This window comes from Manacus vitellinus, unplaced genomic scaffold (assembly GCF_001715985.3).
Source record: "Manacus vitellinus isolate BGI_N305 unplaced genomic scaffold, ASM171598v3 scaffold_103_pilon, whole genome shotgun sequence".
NCBI lineage: Eukaryota > Metazoa > Chordata > Aves > Passeriformes > Pipridae > Manacus > Manacus vitellinus.
Genome location: NW_021938814.1, coordinates 722,707 through 740,379, shown reverse-complemented (window position 1 = coordinate 740,379; position 17,673 = coordinate 722,707). Strand labels below are relative to the sequence as shown.

The following is a 17,673-nucleotide window of genomic DNA, read 5'->3' as shown; positions in this document are numbered from 1 at the left end:
AGGGCGGTTATTATGGGCAGCGGGACCGCGGGCTCCGGCTCGGGAGCGGCAGGCAGATGGAGGCGGCGGCGGAGGAGGCGGCGGCGGCGGCGCGCCTCAGCCGCATCCGACGCCCGGCCGCCTGCTGCTGCTGGCTGCTGCCGCCTCTTCTTCCGCTCCTCCTCCTCCTCCTCCTCCTCCTCCCTCCTGCGCCCTTCCCACCTCTTCCTCTCCTCCTCCTCCTCCTCTGCCTCGCCCTCCGTCCGCCCGCCCCCGGGCCCCGCTCCAGCGGCGCCCGCGCCCCGCTCCGCCCTCAGCGCCCTGCCCTCCCCTCACGGGCGGGCGCCGCCCCGGTTCCTTTCGTTAACCCCGGTTCCTTTCGTTAACCCCCTCGCGGCCCCCGAATCCGCGTTCATTAACCCCAAAATGTCGGCGAGGGGCGCTCGGCCCGTTAGCGGCCGTGAGGGTCCGGCTCCCCACACGTCGCGGCCATTAGCGCTCCCCGGTCGCCGTGGCCCGGCGTTCCCGTGGGATCGCTCTCCTCACGCGCCCGCTTCCATTCCGGCGAGGGGGCACTCGCCCTGTCCCCCCATCGGGATGACGCTGCTGCCTCAGATTTTAGCTGGCGGTGCAAAGGGGGTCACCTACAATCAGGTCCTCTTTGCTGGGTGATGCCCGCAGATACATCGGTGCTGGGGCAGGAACCTGCTTTTTCCTGCTTTTTGGGGTTCCCCGGTCCCACGCTTTGCTTGGAATCTAAATATGTGGAAGAAATTCAGCCGGGAGAAGGCTCCAGGGAGACCTCGGAGCCCCTTCCAATGTCTAAAAGGGCTCCAAGAGAGCTGGAGAGGGACTTGGGATAAGGGCGTGGAGGGACAGGACAAGGGGGAATGGCTTCCCACTGCCAGAGGGCAGGGATAGGTGGGATATTGGGAAGGAATTCCTGTCTGGGAGGATGAGGAGGCCCTGGCACAGGTTGCCCAGAGAAGCTGTAGCTGCCCCTGGATCCCTGGAACTGTTCCCATCCAGGTTGGATGGGGCTTGGAGCAACGTGGTCTAGGAGAAGATGTCCCTGCCCATGGCAGGAGGTTGGAATGAGATGAACTTTAAGGCTCCTTCCAACCCAACCCATTCCATGATTCTATGAGATTTCACTTTAGGCTACAGTTTTCCACTCCTGAATTCTTTATTGAACCAAAAACCTGTACTGGTATCACTGGAATTTCTAAGGGAAGCTTAGTCAAGCAAGCAAAGTCAGTGGGTTGCTTGCCTAAATAAAACTGGGAGCGCCCTTTTGAAAATCCTTGCACTGGAATTTCGGGCACACCAGAAATAAAAACTGAAACTCTTCTGCTTTTACTACACGAAACCTTGAGAAATCTTCAACAATCACATTTCATCAAACGTTCCTTCAGCACTGCAATTTCCTTCCAGTGAAAGATGAAGAAGGAAACGGAGGAGGAAGCAATGGGAAAACTGCAGCTCCCACTTCCAGCTGGTGCCAAGAGCAGGATCAGGGATGTGTGTTTGTAACCTTATATTGTGGCCCGAACTTCAAAAATGAGCTACAACCACTCCCAGAGCTCCAGGAAAGAGTTTTTCCTCCTCCAAGGTAATGCCAGAGGCTCACCTTGCTGTTTCCATCACTGCAGTGCTCAGAAATGGACTTTTATTTCATTTTCTCATTGTTCCAAGCACTCTGGCTGTACGAGCTGCACTCAAAAGGGTGTTATGGCAAAACTAAAACTGAGATTTGCATCTTTACGCTCCTGACACGGCCAACAATAGGAAGTTGCTGCCCAGAAATAAAGGTTTGTAACAACCATTAGCCAAATAAACAGGGAAATACTGTTGCCTGTCCTGTTGTAACTGTTCTACACCTCACACTACCTGTTTAGTCTCAGTGATGGGAAAGGAAATAAAAGTACAGCTACTAAAAATGCCAGAGATGCTGTTAAGAAGTGTGTTTCCTGGGAAGTCCAGAGTTAATCTAATGTACTTGTCTGTCAGCTGAGCATGCCCAGAGTAATCCAATTAGGATAATGAGAAGTAGCCAGAAGTTCAGTTTAGTGCACTGCTGCTGCAGTCCAACACTCAGGTGAGCTGTGCAGTGCAGTTGATCTGTGTGCACCCCTCAGGCCTTGGAAAACAAAAATATGGCACAGTGACAGATGTCCTTAAAAACCTCAGCACCCTGTTTACTTCTTGCAGTAATTAAACACTAGCTCAGGTAAATCCTCTTCCCAGAATTCAGCAGCACACGAGCGTGCCCAGCTGGCCAAGAAGGCCAGTGGCACCTGGGTTGTACCAGGAATAGCGTGGCCATAGGAGCAGGGCAGTGCCCACCCCCTGTGCTGGCACTGCTGAGGCACCTCCTCCAAGCCTGGGGGCAGTTCTGGGCCCCTCAGACAAGACATTGAGGGGTTGGAGCATTTCCAGGGAAGAAAACAGAGCTGGGGAAGGGTCTGGAGCACCAGGAGCGGCTGAGGGAGCTGGGGGGGCTCAGCCTGGAGAAAAAGAGGCTCAGGGGGGACCTTCTCGCTCTCCACAACTCCCTGACAGGAGGGGGGAGCTGGGGGGGGTCGGGCTCTGCTCCCAGGGAACAAGGGACAGGAGGAGAGGAAAGGGCCTCAAGCTGTGCCAGGGGATTATGTTTAGATTGGATATCCAGCCCTGGCACAGCTGCCCAGGGCAGTGGTGGAGTCCCCATCCCTGGAGGGACTTCAAAGCCCTGTGGATGTGGCACTTGGGGACACGGGTCAGTGGTGGCCTTGGCAGTGCTGGGGGAGTGGTTGGACTCAGTGGTCTCAGAGGGTTTTTCCAACTTCAGTGACTCTGTGAATCTCAACCCCACTTGTCCCTCCTCTCTCTAATGGAAAGGCTGCCTCTGTTTGGTATGGAAGGCACAGGACTCCAATCCCAACACAAGAGAAAAGCTGCTCTTTAAATTCCAAACACACATAATTCACCTCTCTACGAGAGCTACAGAAAACACCCACCAGCACAAGCAGATTTAAACAGGTTTTATTCATAAACTGTTTGGGGAAAGGAGATTTACTGATATACAAAAAGTCAAGAAATGAACTGACTTTCTTATGTCTGCGAATCCCTTCAGGCACGTTTATAAATTCCCACCATAATTGCTAAGAGAACACATCTCCACACATTTTACTGAGCCTGGGCTGTAATGAATAATGTATGTCAGAATTGTACAGAAAACACACTCCTGTAGCCAACTTGCAACTAGCATTCCCAAAATTACTAGCTACATGCTACACAAACACCTTACAATGATAATCAAGAGGTACATTATTTCTCTCTCTTTATACATTAACCCAGGAGGACGTGTGCAATCAATCACAAATTCTATGGTTAATTTACACAGGTTTGTAGTCAAGCTTGGACTCCAGTTTCTTGGAATCAGCCACTTTCCTGACAGCTTTCATGAAGTCTTCCTGAACTACGAAGTCATGATCGGCACGGATCGCAAACATACCTGAGAGGAGGAGAATTTAACAGCCAGGATCAGCTACAGAACATAAAGATTCACTCAAACCCAAGGGAAAATTAACCCAAATTACACTGTCTTGGGTGTTGTGAAGAGGAGAGAATTTCAGTGGGGTCACCTTTCTGAATTAGGGGATTACTAAGAAGAAACCTTGTTTAAACTGTGAGTATTCACTGGGGGGACTCAGCCTGTCCATGCAGGCAAACCCTGTGCACAAGTTTTAATGTAGAAAAAGCTTAAAACAGCATCAACTTTCCAGTAACCTTGGTACCAAGAGACTTGGATCCTCTGCAAAAAGGAGAGGAATGGGTGCAATCACTGTTTCTGGAATGTATCTACTGAGACAGTGTGACACACACCATGATATTTATCCAACACGTGGTTAGAGACCAGCCCGAGTGAAACGTTCCAGCAGAAGGTTTTTGAGCTCCTGGTTTTAATCCACAGAGAAACAGCTCCAAGATTCAGCATTAGCCAAGATTTAGCACAGAGAAATGAAGAGTTTGGGAATTACCTGCTTCAGTACAGACATTTCTCAAGTCTGCTCCGTTGAAGCCATCTGAGAGCTTCACAATTGCTTCATAATCTGCCCAGAAAACACCAATGCCAATTAGAAATAAATCACACTTCCCCTTATGGATACCAATGACATATATATATATCCAGGTAACAAACACACACTTGGATCTCAGTGCAAACACAGAGCACTGGAGTGATAAATTAACTGGAGGCATCAGCTGTATCACCCCTTCCATTAAAACACAAAGTACTGTAGCCAAAAGCTCCTATTATATAATTAAATCCCAAAGTAACCAACTTGTGGTTACAAGAATCATCATGAAGTGCAAGAAAGCTCCATCAAGGCAATGTTCTTATCATTTAAATGATGCAAAACCCCATATGTCTTATCTCCAAGTGATCACAACTCAGTCCCTTTCCACTTCCAACACTGCATCTACTGAAGGCATTTAATGTCTTGATATTTTATGCACATATATTTACTAAAAAAGTGGCTGTGGTGGTAGTTCATCAGGAACCAATTTCTAAACCACTGTGTCTGTTGAGCCTCCAGCAAGTCCTGCTTTTTGCTGGGCTGCTTATTAAAATTATCAATTTTCTGCAAAACCTTTCAAAGTTTCCCTCCTGCATGAAATTCAGAACAACTGAACTGAATGTTTTTATCTCAGGAATTCAAAAACTTCTGAAGAAATTCTCCAACTGTATTTTAATTCCATGTAGCACTATGTCCTATAAACAAGTCTGTTCATAATTGGAAAGTTAAAAAAAAGTGAGGGGACTAAGCAATGTTGAACAGTGCAAGGTTTGTAAGTTTAGGGTCTTCAGCAGGAGATTCTCATGCTGGAACACGAACAGGTCATTTTAATGGATTTTAATGCAATTCCCACCCCACCTTGCTGCTCAGTTCTGGCCTTACTTTTGGGGTATCAAAACTGGGCATCAGTCTTTCCACACCACGTTCAGACACCTCACCTTGCAAGTGGCACAAAGGAATAATCCTACCCTGCTCTACTCCAGTGCCCAAAGATGCAAGAACAAGGGTGAAGTAGAATCATAAAATCATGGAATGGTTTGGGTTGGAAGGGACTTTAAAGCTCATCTCGTTCTAACCCCTGCCATGGGCAGGGACACCTTCCACTAGACCAGGTTGCTACAAGTCCCATCCAACCTGGCTTGGGCACTTCCAGGGATCCAGGGACAGCCACAGCTTCTCTGGGCACCCTGTGCCAGGGCCTCCCCACCCTCACAGCCAACAATTCCTTCCCACTATCCCATCTAACCCTGCCCTCAGGCAGTTGGAATCCATTCCCCTCATCCTGTCACTCCAGGTACTTGTTTAAAGTCTCTCTCCAAGTATTTCACTTCAGCTTCATGATTTGCTTTGGAGCTTCTTCTCTACCTCACTCTACAGTCACATGCATATTTAAGCCACCCCTGCTGCTAAGAAGGACAGAGCTCACCCCTCTGGTCCTCCCCCTTGGATATCCCAAGCTATCCCGAGCGATCCCGAGCGATCCCTGGGCAGAGCTGCAGCTGTTGATGCAGCCAGATGGTGACTGGGATCAGTTCCACTGGCCTGGCCTGGCTGCAGGAATTGCTGCTGTCAGCACACAGGGGGGTGGGTGGCATGGGGCACTGCTGCACTCAAAGGCACCCAGCTCCCATTTAAAGGCAAATCACACTCAGTTTTCTCCAGGAAAAAGCCACTGTGAAAGCAGGACTCTGGTCAGCTTAGGCTAAAACAGTCCTCAAATAAACCTTCCCCTTTTTAACCTCATTTTTCTCCCCTTTACACTCTGGAGAGAGCAATGAACACCACTAACCAGACAACAATTTTCATTAGGCCATCCCCAAACTCCAAAGTTTATCCCTGACTTTTAAAGATTCTTTATTGTTCTCTCATTAACAACATTTCTTTCCTAAGGGGCCAATGAAAATGCTCTTTACCTGCACCAAGAAAACAGTGCAAGTAAAGAAAGTGTTTCCTTTAGAAACTGGATGAGAATCACAGAAAACCTGAATGGAATCAGGAAACCTGATGAAAATCATGTGGATTTTCCAGTTTACAGCTGTGCTCCAAGGGTTGATATTCAGTGTTCCTTTGCAAAGACTTTGCAACAGTTCAATCAGGATGCATTAAAAAAAATAAAAGAAGCAGAATTCCAAGAGGGAAAGTTGTCTAAGGGCAGGAGTGATTGTAACAACTCACCCTCTTCCCATCCCTACAAACAGCAGCAGGAATGATATCCAGGTGACTTCCTACTCACCTATTTCACCGTGTTTAGTGATAGGACCTGCGTGAATCTTCAAAATATCTAATCTGGCTTGTTCGTTTGGTAGATCAATATCTAGAAAGAATTACAGCTTTAATTAAAGCAGAAACCCCACAATTCCCATGGACTATTATCCTCTGGGGAGTAATAACTCACGGATTTTTCTATCCAGCCTTCCAGGCCGCAGCAGTGCAGGATCCAGCGTGTCAGGTCTGTTCGTAGCCATGATCATCTTGACTCTGTGCAGAGTATCAAATCCATCCATCTGATTCAATAACTGTGAGGGAACAGAAAGTTGTTTATTTTTAAGCAACCCAAAACCTTCCTAGTCTGGCTTTTTTTTTTTTTCCCCTGTCTAAGTGTTTTCACCAAGATGAAAAGCGCCAAAGACAAAGTCAGGAAAAAAAATCCTACAAGTTCCCTAATGAAAGGCCTCGAGCTCCCTGAATATTCCATGAGCAATGGAGGGCTGAAGAGAGACACTGAGAATGCTCTGCCCAGAGAAAAGGACATTGAGCAAAGCTCAGCTCAAACGTGAAAGACTTGACTAAAACAATGAGGCAAAGAAAACACTGCAAGGACTAAAGGAGCCAGTGGCTGCCTGACACATTTGGATTGTAGTGCACCAAGTGCAGGACATTCCAATTGGACTGGGAAAACGGCCTCTGGAATACTAATACACACAGAGGAAGACGTTTCATTGTGAAGATTTAAAGTACTTGCTCTTTGATCAGAGTGATTTAATTCTCTATGGAAGGCAGACACACTCTTTTGGAACAGGCAAACTGTTTGCAAACACAGGCCGGTGAAGGTTCCCATTAGCTTTGGAATTGTCACCAGTGGCTTTAAAATTCTCTTCACACAACCCAGTTTACCAGAGCAACTAATACAGAAACGAAGAAACACAACTGCTCCTCCTGGTTTCGAAAATCCAACCGTAACAGTCCAAAAATGTTATATAAGGTGAGTGTCTTTGGGTCTAAAGGAGACAGAAAAAGGGGCCTTCCAAACCTTCAGAGATGCAGGAAGAAGCAGTAAGTAAAAGAAGAGGAAAATATCCCAAATAATTTTATCAGTTTTAAAGATTCAATTAATTCCCCATGTTGAATTAATGGATGAGCTATCAGGATATGCAGCTGCTCTAAAAGCAGCATCTAGTTCAACTCTAGCTCCAGGTTATTAACTCAGAAAAGGTTCTGCCAGGGCAGATCCCAGGTAACAATTCACACCTATATTACAGTCAGGAATTAGACACTCACCTCCATCAGAGTCCTCTGAATTTCTCTATCAGCTGAGGTGCCTTCGGAAAAACGGCGACCACCTGCAGCACACCAAACTCATGAGTTCTAGGACTTGATTTCTGCCTTTCAGATGGGGGGGAATTGGCTTTCCAGCTGATTTCATCCCCAAAAGGAGGCTCTGTCCCACCCCCCAGGCCATCAGCCTTACCAATAGCATCGATCTCATCCATGAAAATGATGCAGGGCTGGTGATCTCTGGCATAATTGAACATCTCTCGGATGAGCCGAGCGCTCTCCCCAATGTACTTGTCCACTATGGAACTGGACACCACCTTGGGAAGGACAAAGGAACACATGGATGAGGAGACTGGAGTGCAAACAGCTCTGGTGTGTGAGTGCAAGAGGCCATTCCAGTACCTTGAGGAAGTTGCAGTCCAGCTGGCTGGCAACAGCCCTGGCCAGGAGGGTCTTCCCTGTACCTGCACAGACAAGAGGTGGGAGCTGGTTCATTCCTGACCCAGCACTGCCCACCAGGGACTTGGGAAGGAGGGAAAACAAAAAAGGGAAAGGGAAGACAAGGTGGAAAAGGGGGAAAAGAAAATAGAAAAGGAAAAGGAGGGAAAAGGAGGGGGAAAAGGGAAGAAGGGAGGAAAAAGGGAATGAAAAAGGGGAAAAAGGGAATGAAAAAGGGAAAAATGGGAGGAAAAGGGAAGGAAAAGGAGGAAAAGAGGAAGAAGGGAAGGAAAAGGAAAAAAAGGGGGAGACAGGAGGAAAAGGGGGAAAAGGGAAAGAAAAGGGGGAAAAGAGAGAGAAGGAAAAGAAATGGGAAGAGGAAAATGGAAGAAGAAGGAAAAAATAAAAAAGAAAGGGAAGAGTAAAAAGGGAAGAGTAAAAAGGGAAGAGTAAAAAGGGAAGAGTAAAAAGGGAAGAGTAAAAAGGGAAGAGTAAAAAGGGAAGAGTAAAAAAAGGGAAGAGTAAAAAGGGAAGAGTAAAAAGGGAAGAGTAAAAAGGGAAGAGTAAAAAGGGAAGAGTAAAAAGGGAAGAGTAAAAAGGGAAGAGTAAAAAGGGAAGAGTAAAAGGAAAGAGTAAAAAGGAAAGGAAAGAATAAAAAGGAAAGGAAAGAATAAAAAGGAAAGGAAAGAATAAAAAGGAAAGGAAAGAATAAAAAGGAAAGGAAAGAATAAAAAGGAAAGGAAAGAATAAAAAGGAAAGGAAAGAATAAAAAGGAAAGGAAAGAATAAAAAGGAAAGGAAAGAATAAAAAGGAAAGGAAAGAATAAAAAGGAAAGGAAAGAATAAAAAGGAAAGGAAAGAATAAAAAGGAAAGGAAAGAATAAAAAGGAAAGGAAAAATAAAAAGGAAAGAAAAAACTAAAAAAGAAAGCAAAACTAAAAAGGAAAGAAAAAATAAAAAGAAAAAATAAAAGGAAAGCAAAACTAAAAAGGAAAGAAAAAATAAAAAGAAAAAATAAAAGGAAAGCAAAAATAAAAAGGAAAGAAAAAATAAAAAGAAAAAATAAAAAGGAAACGGAACAAAGGCAAAACAAAGGAGGGTCTTGGCACAGTTTGAAAGCAACTACCAAGAGCTGGTTCCCCTTTGCTGGGACTCACCAGGGGGCCCGTACAGCAAACAGCCTTTGGGAGGGATAATTCCCACACGCTGGAATAACTCTGGGTTTGTAAGTGGCAGCTCTATTACCTGTGAAGGGACAGAGAATGAGGTTTAAAACAGCTAATGGTACGTTTGCCAGCCTGTTTTTCATATCCCTGCATTTATTTATTGGCAGCATGTTTTGTTTGAGGAACGGTTCAGTAAGAAAATGTCAGGTTGATCCACAATCCTGCCCTTCCTGCTCACACTCCAGCTCTGCAGTGGATGGTTCCTCTTGATCCTCTCTGCTCAATCCATAATTCCACTCCCCAGAGCAATTCTGGTAGTGTTTGTGCAAAATTCCACTTTGCTTTCCTGGTTGTCAATCCTACCAATGCCCTCCCACTTGACTTCATGGCATTCCCTCAGCCTGAAGGGTCTTGGATCCTTTAAACCCTCTCCTTTAAAGGATTTTCTTCATTTTAATCTCAATCCAAGCACTTCATTCCAGTTAATGAAACGTGGAAAGCACTGATCTGAGAGGATCCTTTAACAGCCTGATGGTAGGGTAGGACAAACATCAAAAAGAGGTTTTTTCCCCTTAAAAACTTCACTCAGAACACTAATCACTATTTGATAAGTGGTTTTGAGGCACTGGGTACCTCTCTTAGTTCTCTGATCTGTTCCGACAACCCTCCGATCTCAGAATATGAAACATCCCCTGGATCTTCATGAGACATGTTATAAACCAATGGATCCACTTCCCTGGGCAAATATCTGGAAAACAGAGTTAAGAGTTATTTTTCAGTGTTATTAATTTATAAAGTTATTCCTGTAAATTTTACAGCAACTGTGGAAATCATTTCTTCTCCTCCCATCTTGATAACAAGTATATGTTGAAAAACCAGAATAAACCCCAAACCAAGCAAACTTTTTCAAGTTTTAAAACAAAGCTTAAAAAAAAGGCTGAAAATGAGTTGTAACGTTTTTTTTAAGGAATAAGCAATTTCTTTTTGAATCATATATAACATACAAGTCTTCTCTCAAAGTAACTTACTTTAGCACTGCTTTGCAGAAAACCTTTACACAATATTACAGAAGTGATTATTCAAACCTTTGTGGATATACTCAGATAATTATTTTTTCTCCTTTATATGATGAGCAGAAGAGCAGAGACATACCTCATAATAGTCAGAGTGGTCATATCCAGAGCAACTCTTGTCCCTGGCTTCAGCTTACTTTTGTCAAGCTAGTCCCAAAAAAACAACAAAAAAAAAAGGAATTCTGTTACAACCACATTCCAAAACAATCCCTGTTTTTAGGATGTTTACTGGAGCTTGCACTCTTTGCTCAACCCCACACAGGAAGAAAACAAGGCAACTGAGCCACACACCAAGCAGTCATTAACTTACCTCCACCACTCTGACAATAAACACTATTTTCTAGACCATCATTAATTTTTATTTTTATTGCTGTCAATCTGACTGGATTAGTGGGATCTAATCCTCCTCTCTGCTCCACCAGGACAGAACCAGCTGTTGGCACATTTTTACATGTTATATTCCACTTTGAAGTCAGCTGTTCAGTTATTACTCTTTCACCTCAGATGCCTCCTCATCTGCCTCAGCAGTTTTTGTCTGATTGCTCCATTTTATGTGATTTTTAAACACATTCCAGCACACCCTGCTAAATTCTGCTGGGATTAAAAAAAAAAACCAACTTGTGTTCTTCACCTTGTTTTTAAGAAACCAGTTTATTCTGAGCTTTAAGGACAAGGACACAGTCCATGCTGGAACTGCTCCCTTCATGGATTGAACCCACTTGGGCAGGTCTGTGTCTTAGGAGAGCTGGAGAGAGACTTTGGAAAAGAGCATGGAGTGACAGGACAAGGGGGATGGATTCCCATTGACAGAGGGCAAGGTTAGAAGGGATATTGGGAAGGAATTCTGGGCTGTGAGGGTGGTGAGGCCCTGGCACAGGTTGCCCAGAGAAGCTGTGGCTGCCCCTGGATCCCTGGAATTGTCCAAGGCCAGGCTGGATGGGGCTTGGAGCAATCTGGTGTGGTGGAAGGTGTCCCTGCCCATGGCAGGGGCTTGGAATGAGAGGAGCTTTAAGGTCTCTTCCAACCCAAAATATTCTTGGATTCTGTGACGTGGCATCTGCACAACAAGGATTTCAACAGCCCTTTTCCAGGACTGCTGGAAGCTTCCCATTGCCCTCACTGGGGGATTTATAAGGTCCCTTGCCCATGTGGGTTCTTGACTCTCTGGCAGTGTTTAGGATCAAGCCATCCCTCCTCCTTTACTGGGGTCACTCCTGAGACCTCTTCCCAGCTGCCTCATCTTAAGAAACCTGTAACAGCTCGGAATTTTATCAGAGTCAACTTTGCCCAACAGGATTTATTCTGCAGTGAGAAGAAAACAAAGAGAAACCACTTGACCTCAAATTCCTTAGGAAGTGCACTTGAGACAGGGAAGTAATTTTGTTTCAATTCAAACAGCATCAGTCTCCCCTCCTGAGCAGCACAGCTCAGCCACAAGGGCTTTGATCAGAAACTCATCCCAGTCTGGGAGAAAGGATTTGTCTTGATATTTTGACATTTTAAAAACAACCATGGATAGGTTTTTTTTAGCCTTTGGTATCAAATCAAGGATCTTTTAAGATAAAAGAGTGTTTTTACCAAAGAATAGATTTGAAAGTACGTGTTGCAATGCCTGGTTCATCCAAGGACAACCTATTCCTTAGGATTTATCTGTTTCAACACAGAACTCCAAGATTACCTTAAGTGCCCCTAAATAGAATTAACTACATTTGTGTCCCAAAATTCTGTAATGAACATCAGTTTCTCTTCAGAATGAGAAAGAAAAGTCACCTCTAAAATCAATACCCCCCCTGTGCTCCTTTTACTGAAGGAATTCTTATTTTTCACAACTTCCATGACAGAGGAGAACATGATGTCTTAAAAACTCAACTGCAGCTAATTCTTGCACCATGAAGGAATCAGTTCAAGATGCACTGAGAGGTCACAGCTGGAAAAAGTTCTTACACTTATTTGTGCATTAAAATTGCTAAATAAAAAGCTGAATGATCAGAATGATCCTTCCCCTGGGGCTGTTACTCCCTGTTCAGAGGTACCTGACAGTCCCACATTTCACATGTGTTGTTCTTTGCTCTCATTTCTCAAAGTCAGAGATGAGAGGAACAAAAAGTTGCTGACTGTGGCAGATGGACTGTGCTGCAAGGAAAGCTCTGTAATAAAGTGGCTGATTTCTACACAATCTGATGTAGGTTACACAGCTGCTGTCCTGTGAACCAGGAGAGCCAAAGGTGGTTTTTTTTTAAGATCACTAAGGACAAATAAAAATCCCTCCAAGTGTTTAGAACAGGGGCTTTGCCTCCCATAATTATCCACTGGAATGTAAAAGCATTAGGAAAAAATATACATTAAGATATGGATAAAGATAATGGCTTTAAACTGACAGAGAGTAGGTTGAGACTGGATATTGGGAAGAAGTTTCTGACTGTGAGGGTGGGCAGGCCCTGGTACAGGTTACCCAGAGAAGCTGTGGTTGCCCCTGGATCCCTGGAAGTGTTCCAGGCCAGGCTGGATGGGGCTTGGAGCAACCTGGGCTAGTGGAAGGCGTCCTTGCCCATGGCAGGGGGTGGAACTGGATGAGTTTTAAGGTGCCTTTCAACTCCAACCACTCCATGATTCTATGATACACAGTTAATATTTAATACTAAATCTAAAGCTCAGCACTGTGACAGTAATGGTCACAACATTAATTTTCATAATGATCATTAATTTTCAGAGAGTTCAAAATCAGGCAGAAAGACAGTTTTAACTCAATAAAAAGAAAAACACGTGCAAGGTTCTGGTAATGTTGTGGATTGTTTTCTCTTCACTAGGAAGTTACAGAGGGACAGGGGAAGCAGACACCAGTATAAAATAGCCATAAATAGCCTTAAAGAATAAAAAAACCCTTAAAGAAGAAAATACTTCACCCCACAAAGGACCCAGTGGATGAAAAGCAGGGCCAATATTCAAGACCAAAGCAAACTTTTAATGAGTATTCACACAGTGCACCTACCTGACGGCGACAGCCAACCACATATCTTGGTCCATTTGTAGCCTTCACAATGACTGCAGAGAGAAAATAAAGAAAAAAACCCCAAATTTACTTGATGCACTGCTCTGAGTTGTGTTTCTGAAGTATCCTATATGGTTTTTTAGCTAATAATCTGATCACCAATACTTTTAATTCTTTACTCCTCCAAATCTTCAACCAGATTTAAATTACAAAAGCTTGTTACTTTGTGGCTGCCTCATCCCTAGAAGTGTTCCAGGCCAGGTTGGATGGGGCTTGGAGCAACCTGGAATAGTGGAAGGTGTCCCTGCCCACGGCAGGGGTTGGAACAAGGTGGTCTTTAAGGTACCTTCCAATCCAAACCACTCCATGATGTTCATGGTCTCAGAGAACATAACATTCTAGTGTACTTACATTTCTCCTCTGTCAGCTGTTTAAGAACCTCACCAACAATCTGAAAGAACAAATACAGTATTAGCCTAGAGACAAATTAACATTGCAGAACTTAGAGAAAACCCCTCTAACCCGTGTGCTCAGTTCCTGATGTCAAAGACCCTGTTTCTGTTAGCTGGGCCGTACCAACTTTCTCTTTTTCAATGCCAAAAACGGATTTAAATGTTATTTCCAGACAAGTTCACTGTCAACAAACACTGCAGGATGCCGAACCCTTGTTTGTGTCACGTACCTGCCCCACGCTCTGCAAGGCCTTGAGGTCATTTTCTGATTTCTCATATTGCTTGGTGAGCTCTTTCAGCTGTTCCCTTACTGAAAAAAGGAAACAAACATGAGATTTTAGAAACTTCCAATCCAACAAGAACCCGGGACCAGATTCTTTTCCAGCAGCAAAGTGAGATTGTGGGAGATCAGCAAACCCAGTAAGTGACCCTGGAAAGTGTGCAGGGAAGGGAACATGGCTGGGGAAGGGTCTGGAGCAGCAGGAGCAGCTGAGGGTGCTGGGGGAACTCAGTCTGAAGAAAAGGAGGCTCAGGGGGAGCCTTCTGGCTCTGCAACCCCCTGACAGGAGGAAGAAGGAGCTGGGGGTGGGGATCGGGCTCTGCTCCCAGGAAACAAGGGACAGGATGAGAGGAAAGGGCCTTAATCTGTGCCAGGGGAGATTTAAGTCGGATATTAGGGAAAATTTCTTCACGGAAGGGGTGGTCAGTCATCGAGAACAGGCTGCCCAGGGAGGTGTGGGAGTCCCCATCCCTGGAGGTGTTTAAGGCAACACTGGACGTGACACTCCGGTCTGGCTGACAAGGTGGCGACCGGTCACAGGCTGGGCTCGACTACCTCGGAGCTCTTTTCCAACCTAAACGATTCCGCGACCCTGCGACCCTTCGGTGCCCTCCCAAGAGGAGAAGCGAGCCCTCCGCGGCGCTGGCGGCGCCCACCCCGCTCCCCCTCCCGGCGCCTCCCGGGCCCGGCCAGGCCCATAAAGACCGAAGCGCGGGCAAGCGCCGCGGCCGGCCGCTCTCCCTCAGGCGCCAGGGGGGCTGCTTCGTAGAACGCATCCCCTCCACCCCCCGCTTTTTCCCCCGCCAACCCCCGGCCGGCTGCCCGCGCTCACACTCCTTGAGGCGGCCGTCGATCTCCTTGTGCTCCAGCAGCTTCTTGCGATAGTCCTGGAGCGCCTTGTCTCTGGGGTCCGCCATGATGAGCAGGCGCCGCTCATAGGGGATGCCGGGAAGGGCCATGGCCGCGGGGGGGCCGCGCCGCCCTCACCGCCCGGCGCCGCGCAGCGCCCCCTCCCGCCGCGGAGGGGAAACGCCCTGTCGCGACAGGTCGCGACGGGCCGCGCTCTCTGTATATATATGTTTGTGTGTGTGGATGTGTGTGTGTGTGTGTGTGTGTGCTGCAAACGGCGCTAGAGAACCGCGATGAGGCAGCGGCGGTGTCAGCGCTCCGAGCGTGTGGGTTAAGGAGCGGGCACAGCCTGTTGGGGGGCAGGAGGCTGAGGGGAGGCCTCATGGAATCCCGGAATGGTTTGGGTCCGGAGGGACATTAAAGCCATCCAGTCCCACCCTTCCTCCCCTCGCCACGGGACACCCGCTTTTTTGGAACGTATTGAATCGATGGCTGCATTTTTTTTTTTTTTTTTTTTTTTTTTTGGGGATGGGGGGCTGTCAAAGATTTCCCAGTCTGTCCATCTGTTTCTTCTCTTGTCCACCAGTGTTTGGAGCATCCACCGCTTTATTCTAAGCTTCTGACTTCGTTTTTCAAGAGGTTTCATAGAAGCATGGAATGATTTGGGTTGGAAGGGACCTTAAAGCTCATCTCGTTCCATCCCACCTCCCACTATCCCAGGTTGCTCCAAGCCTCGTACAACCTGGCCTTGGACACTTCCAGGGATGGGGCAGCCACAGCTTCTCTGAGCAACCTCTGCCAGGGCCTCATCGCCCTCAGAGCCAAGGATTTCTTCCCAATATCCCATCTAAACCTGCCCTCTGGCTGTGGGAAGCCAAGAAAAATGTTGGGATTTCCTCCCCTTCCCATGGTGTGTCCCCATGGTTCTGCAGAGGACCAACAGCAGAGAGCAGCCGCTCCCCCATATCTTGCTTCATCCCAGGAGATCATCCCAAAACATGTGCAAGGGAAGGCTGGTGGTGTGTGAAAGGCTTTTGGCTGCTGTTGCTGCCTGGGAGGGATCAGACTCCTTTTCCTTAGGCTCTGCTTTGGGTGGATGTAGTTTGGGTGAAACCTGGAAGGTTTGGTGTCATAGAATCCCGGAGTGGTTTGTGTTGGAGGGGACCTTAAACCCCATCTCATTCCATGCCACAGGCTGGGACACTTTCCACTAGACCAAGTTGCTCCAAGCTGTGTCCAACCTGGCCTTGAACATTTCCAGGAATGGGGCAGCCAAAAAACAACAAGCTTCTGTAATTTAAATATCATTAAAGATTTGGAGGAGTAAAGAATTAAAGTATTGGTGATAAGATTATTAGCAAAAAAACCACAGTGGGCAGTTCAGAAACACAGCTCAGAGCAGTGCATCAAGTAAATGTAATTTTTTTCTCTAATTTTCTCTCTCCAGTCATTGTGAAAGCTGCAAATGGACCAAGATATGTTGTTGGCTGTGGCTGTCAGGTAGCTGCTCTGTGTGAATATTCGTTAAAAGTTTGCTTTGGTCTTGAATATTGGCCCTGCTTTTCATCCACTGAGTCCATAGTGGGGTTAAGTATTTTCTTCTTTGATGTGTAAATTGCTATTTTATACTGGCAGAAACTTCCTCTGTCCCTCTGTAGCTGGTAGTGGTGTAACTTCCTAGTGAAAAGAATCCATAACATTCCCAAAACCATGCATGTGTTTTATTCATTTTACTGAGCTGAAGCTCTGTCTTTTGACAGAGTTCAGTTCTCTGATTTTGAACTCTCAGACCCTCGGGGCTGCCAGAATTACCTTCTACCCAGTTGGAGCTGATTCAGCACAATTGCTGAGTTTGCTTTATTAGTTTCTTCCTTGTCTTGGGAGTTCTGCCACATGTCCCATGTGGCCCATAAATTCTGCATTCTCTGTGCCCCCTATCAGTGGTACATCCTTCTTCCCAGGCTTTGCTAACCTCCCCCTAGGTTGAGACCATTGAAGCATGTCCAGCCCTGACTTTAACAAGGTTCCACCCACGAATAATTTGGTTTTCTAACACCTGGACATCAGTTAAAGCTTGTTGGCCGCTCTCTGTTTCATGGATTAAATCTCCCTTCTTACTGAGTATGCTTGAAATTATACAGAGATCAAACATTAAAGAACATCCTTTCTTTAGAAAATTTTTACCTATTCCACACTTTGCAACACAACCTGGCCCTGAAGACTTTGAGGGATGAAGCAGCCACAAAATAATAAGATTTTGTAGTTCAAAATTGGTTAAAGAGTATGGGTGATCAGATTCTTGGCAGAAAAATGTGCTGGATAGTTCAGAAACACAATTCAAAAGGTAAATCAAGTCAATTTGGTTTTTTTTTTTGGTCTAATTTTCTCTCTCCAGTCACTGTGAAGGATACAAGTGGACCAGGATATTTAGTTTGCTGTTGCCGTCAGGTATTTGATCTATGTGAATACTCATTAAAAGTTTGCTTCGGTTTTCAATATTAGCCTTGCTTTTCATCCACCGGGTCCTTAGTGTGTTAAGCATTTTCTTCTTTAAGGCTATTTTTATTGACAGAGCCCAAGGAGCGTTCGGACAACGCTCTCAGGGGCAGGGTGGGATTGTTGGGGCATCCCGTGCAGGGCCAGGGGTCGCACTGGCTGATCCTCGTGGGTCAGCAATTCCCAACAACACAATCGATTCTCCGATTCTGTGATTCTTTAAGGCTATTTATGGCCACTTCACACCGGCATCAGCTCCCCCTCGTAGCTAGTGGTTACTGAGTTAAAACTCTGTCTTTTTGCCCGACTGCGAGCTCTCAGGCCCTCGGGGCTGTGAGGGCGCGGGGTGAGGAAGGGCCAGCGCCCCATCCCCGCCTCCTCCGCGGAGCCGGGAAG

General features: G+C 46.2%; 1 protein-coding gene across 1 annotated transcript; it reads right to left on the bottom strand.

Annotated features, from left to right (window-relative positions):
• Positions 1-2,987: 2,987 nt before the first annotated feature.
• On the bottom strand, positions 2,988-14,939 carry PSMC6 (proteasome 26S subunit, ATPase 6). The gene is made up of 14 exons (XM_018088347.1): positions 14,765-14,939; positions 13,883-13,962; positions 13,612-13,651; positions 13,201-13,253; positions 10,291-10,358; positions 9,772-9,886; positions 9,130-9,217; positions 7,938-7,999; positions 7,729-7,852; positions 7,539-7,600; positions 6,436-6,556; positions 6,274-6,354; positions 4,002-4,073; positions 2,988-3,475 (listed from the first exon to the last, which is right to left on the bottom strand). Exons 1-14 carry the CDS (start codon positions 14,889-14,891, stop codon positions 3,357-3,359), a joined length of 1,212 nt encoding a protein of 403 aa, XP_017943836.1. The 5' UTR covers positions 14,892-14,939; the 3' UTR covers positions 2,988-3,356.
• Positions 14,940-17,673: the final 2,734 nt, after the last annotated feature.

Bases quoted from the DNA above. Each gene is read 5' to 3' on its own strand.
- PSMC6 (XM_018088347.1), bottom strand. From the start codon at position 14,891: ATGGCCCTTCCCGGCATCCCCTATGAGCGGCGCCTGCTCATCATGGCG. The intron at 10,359-13,200 runs GTAGGTGCACTG...TTTTGGGACTAG, and splicing joins TGGTTGGCTGTCGCCGTCAG to CTTGACAAAAGTAAGCTGAA. The intron at 9,887-10,290 runs GTATGTCTCTGC...TCTGTTTTCCAG, and splicing joins ACCACTCTGACTATTATGAG to ATATTTGCCCAGGGAAGTGG.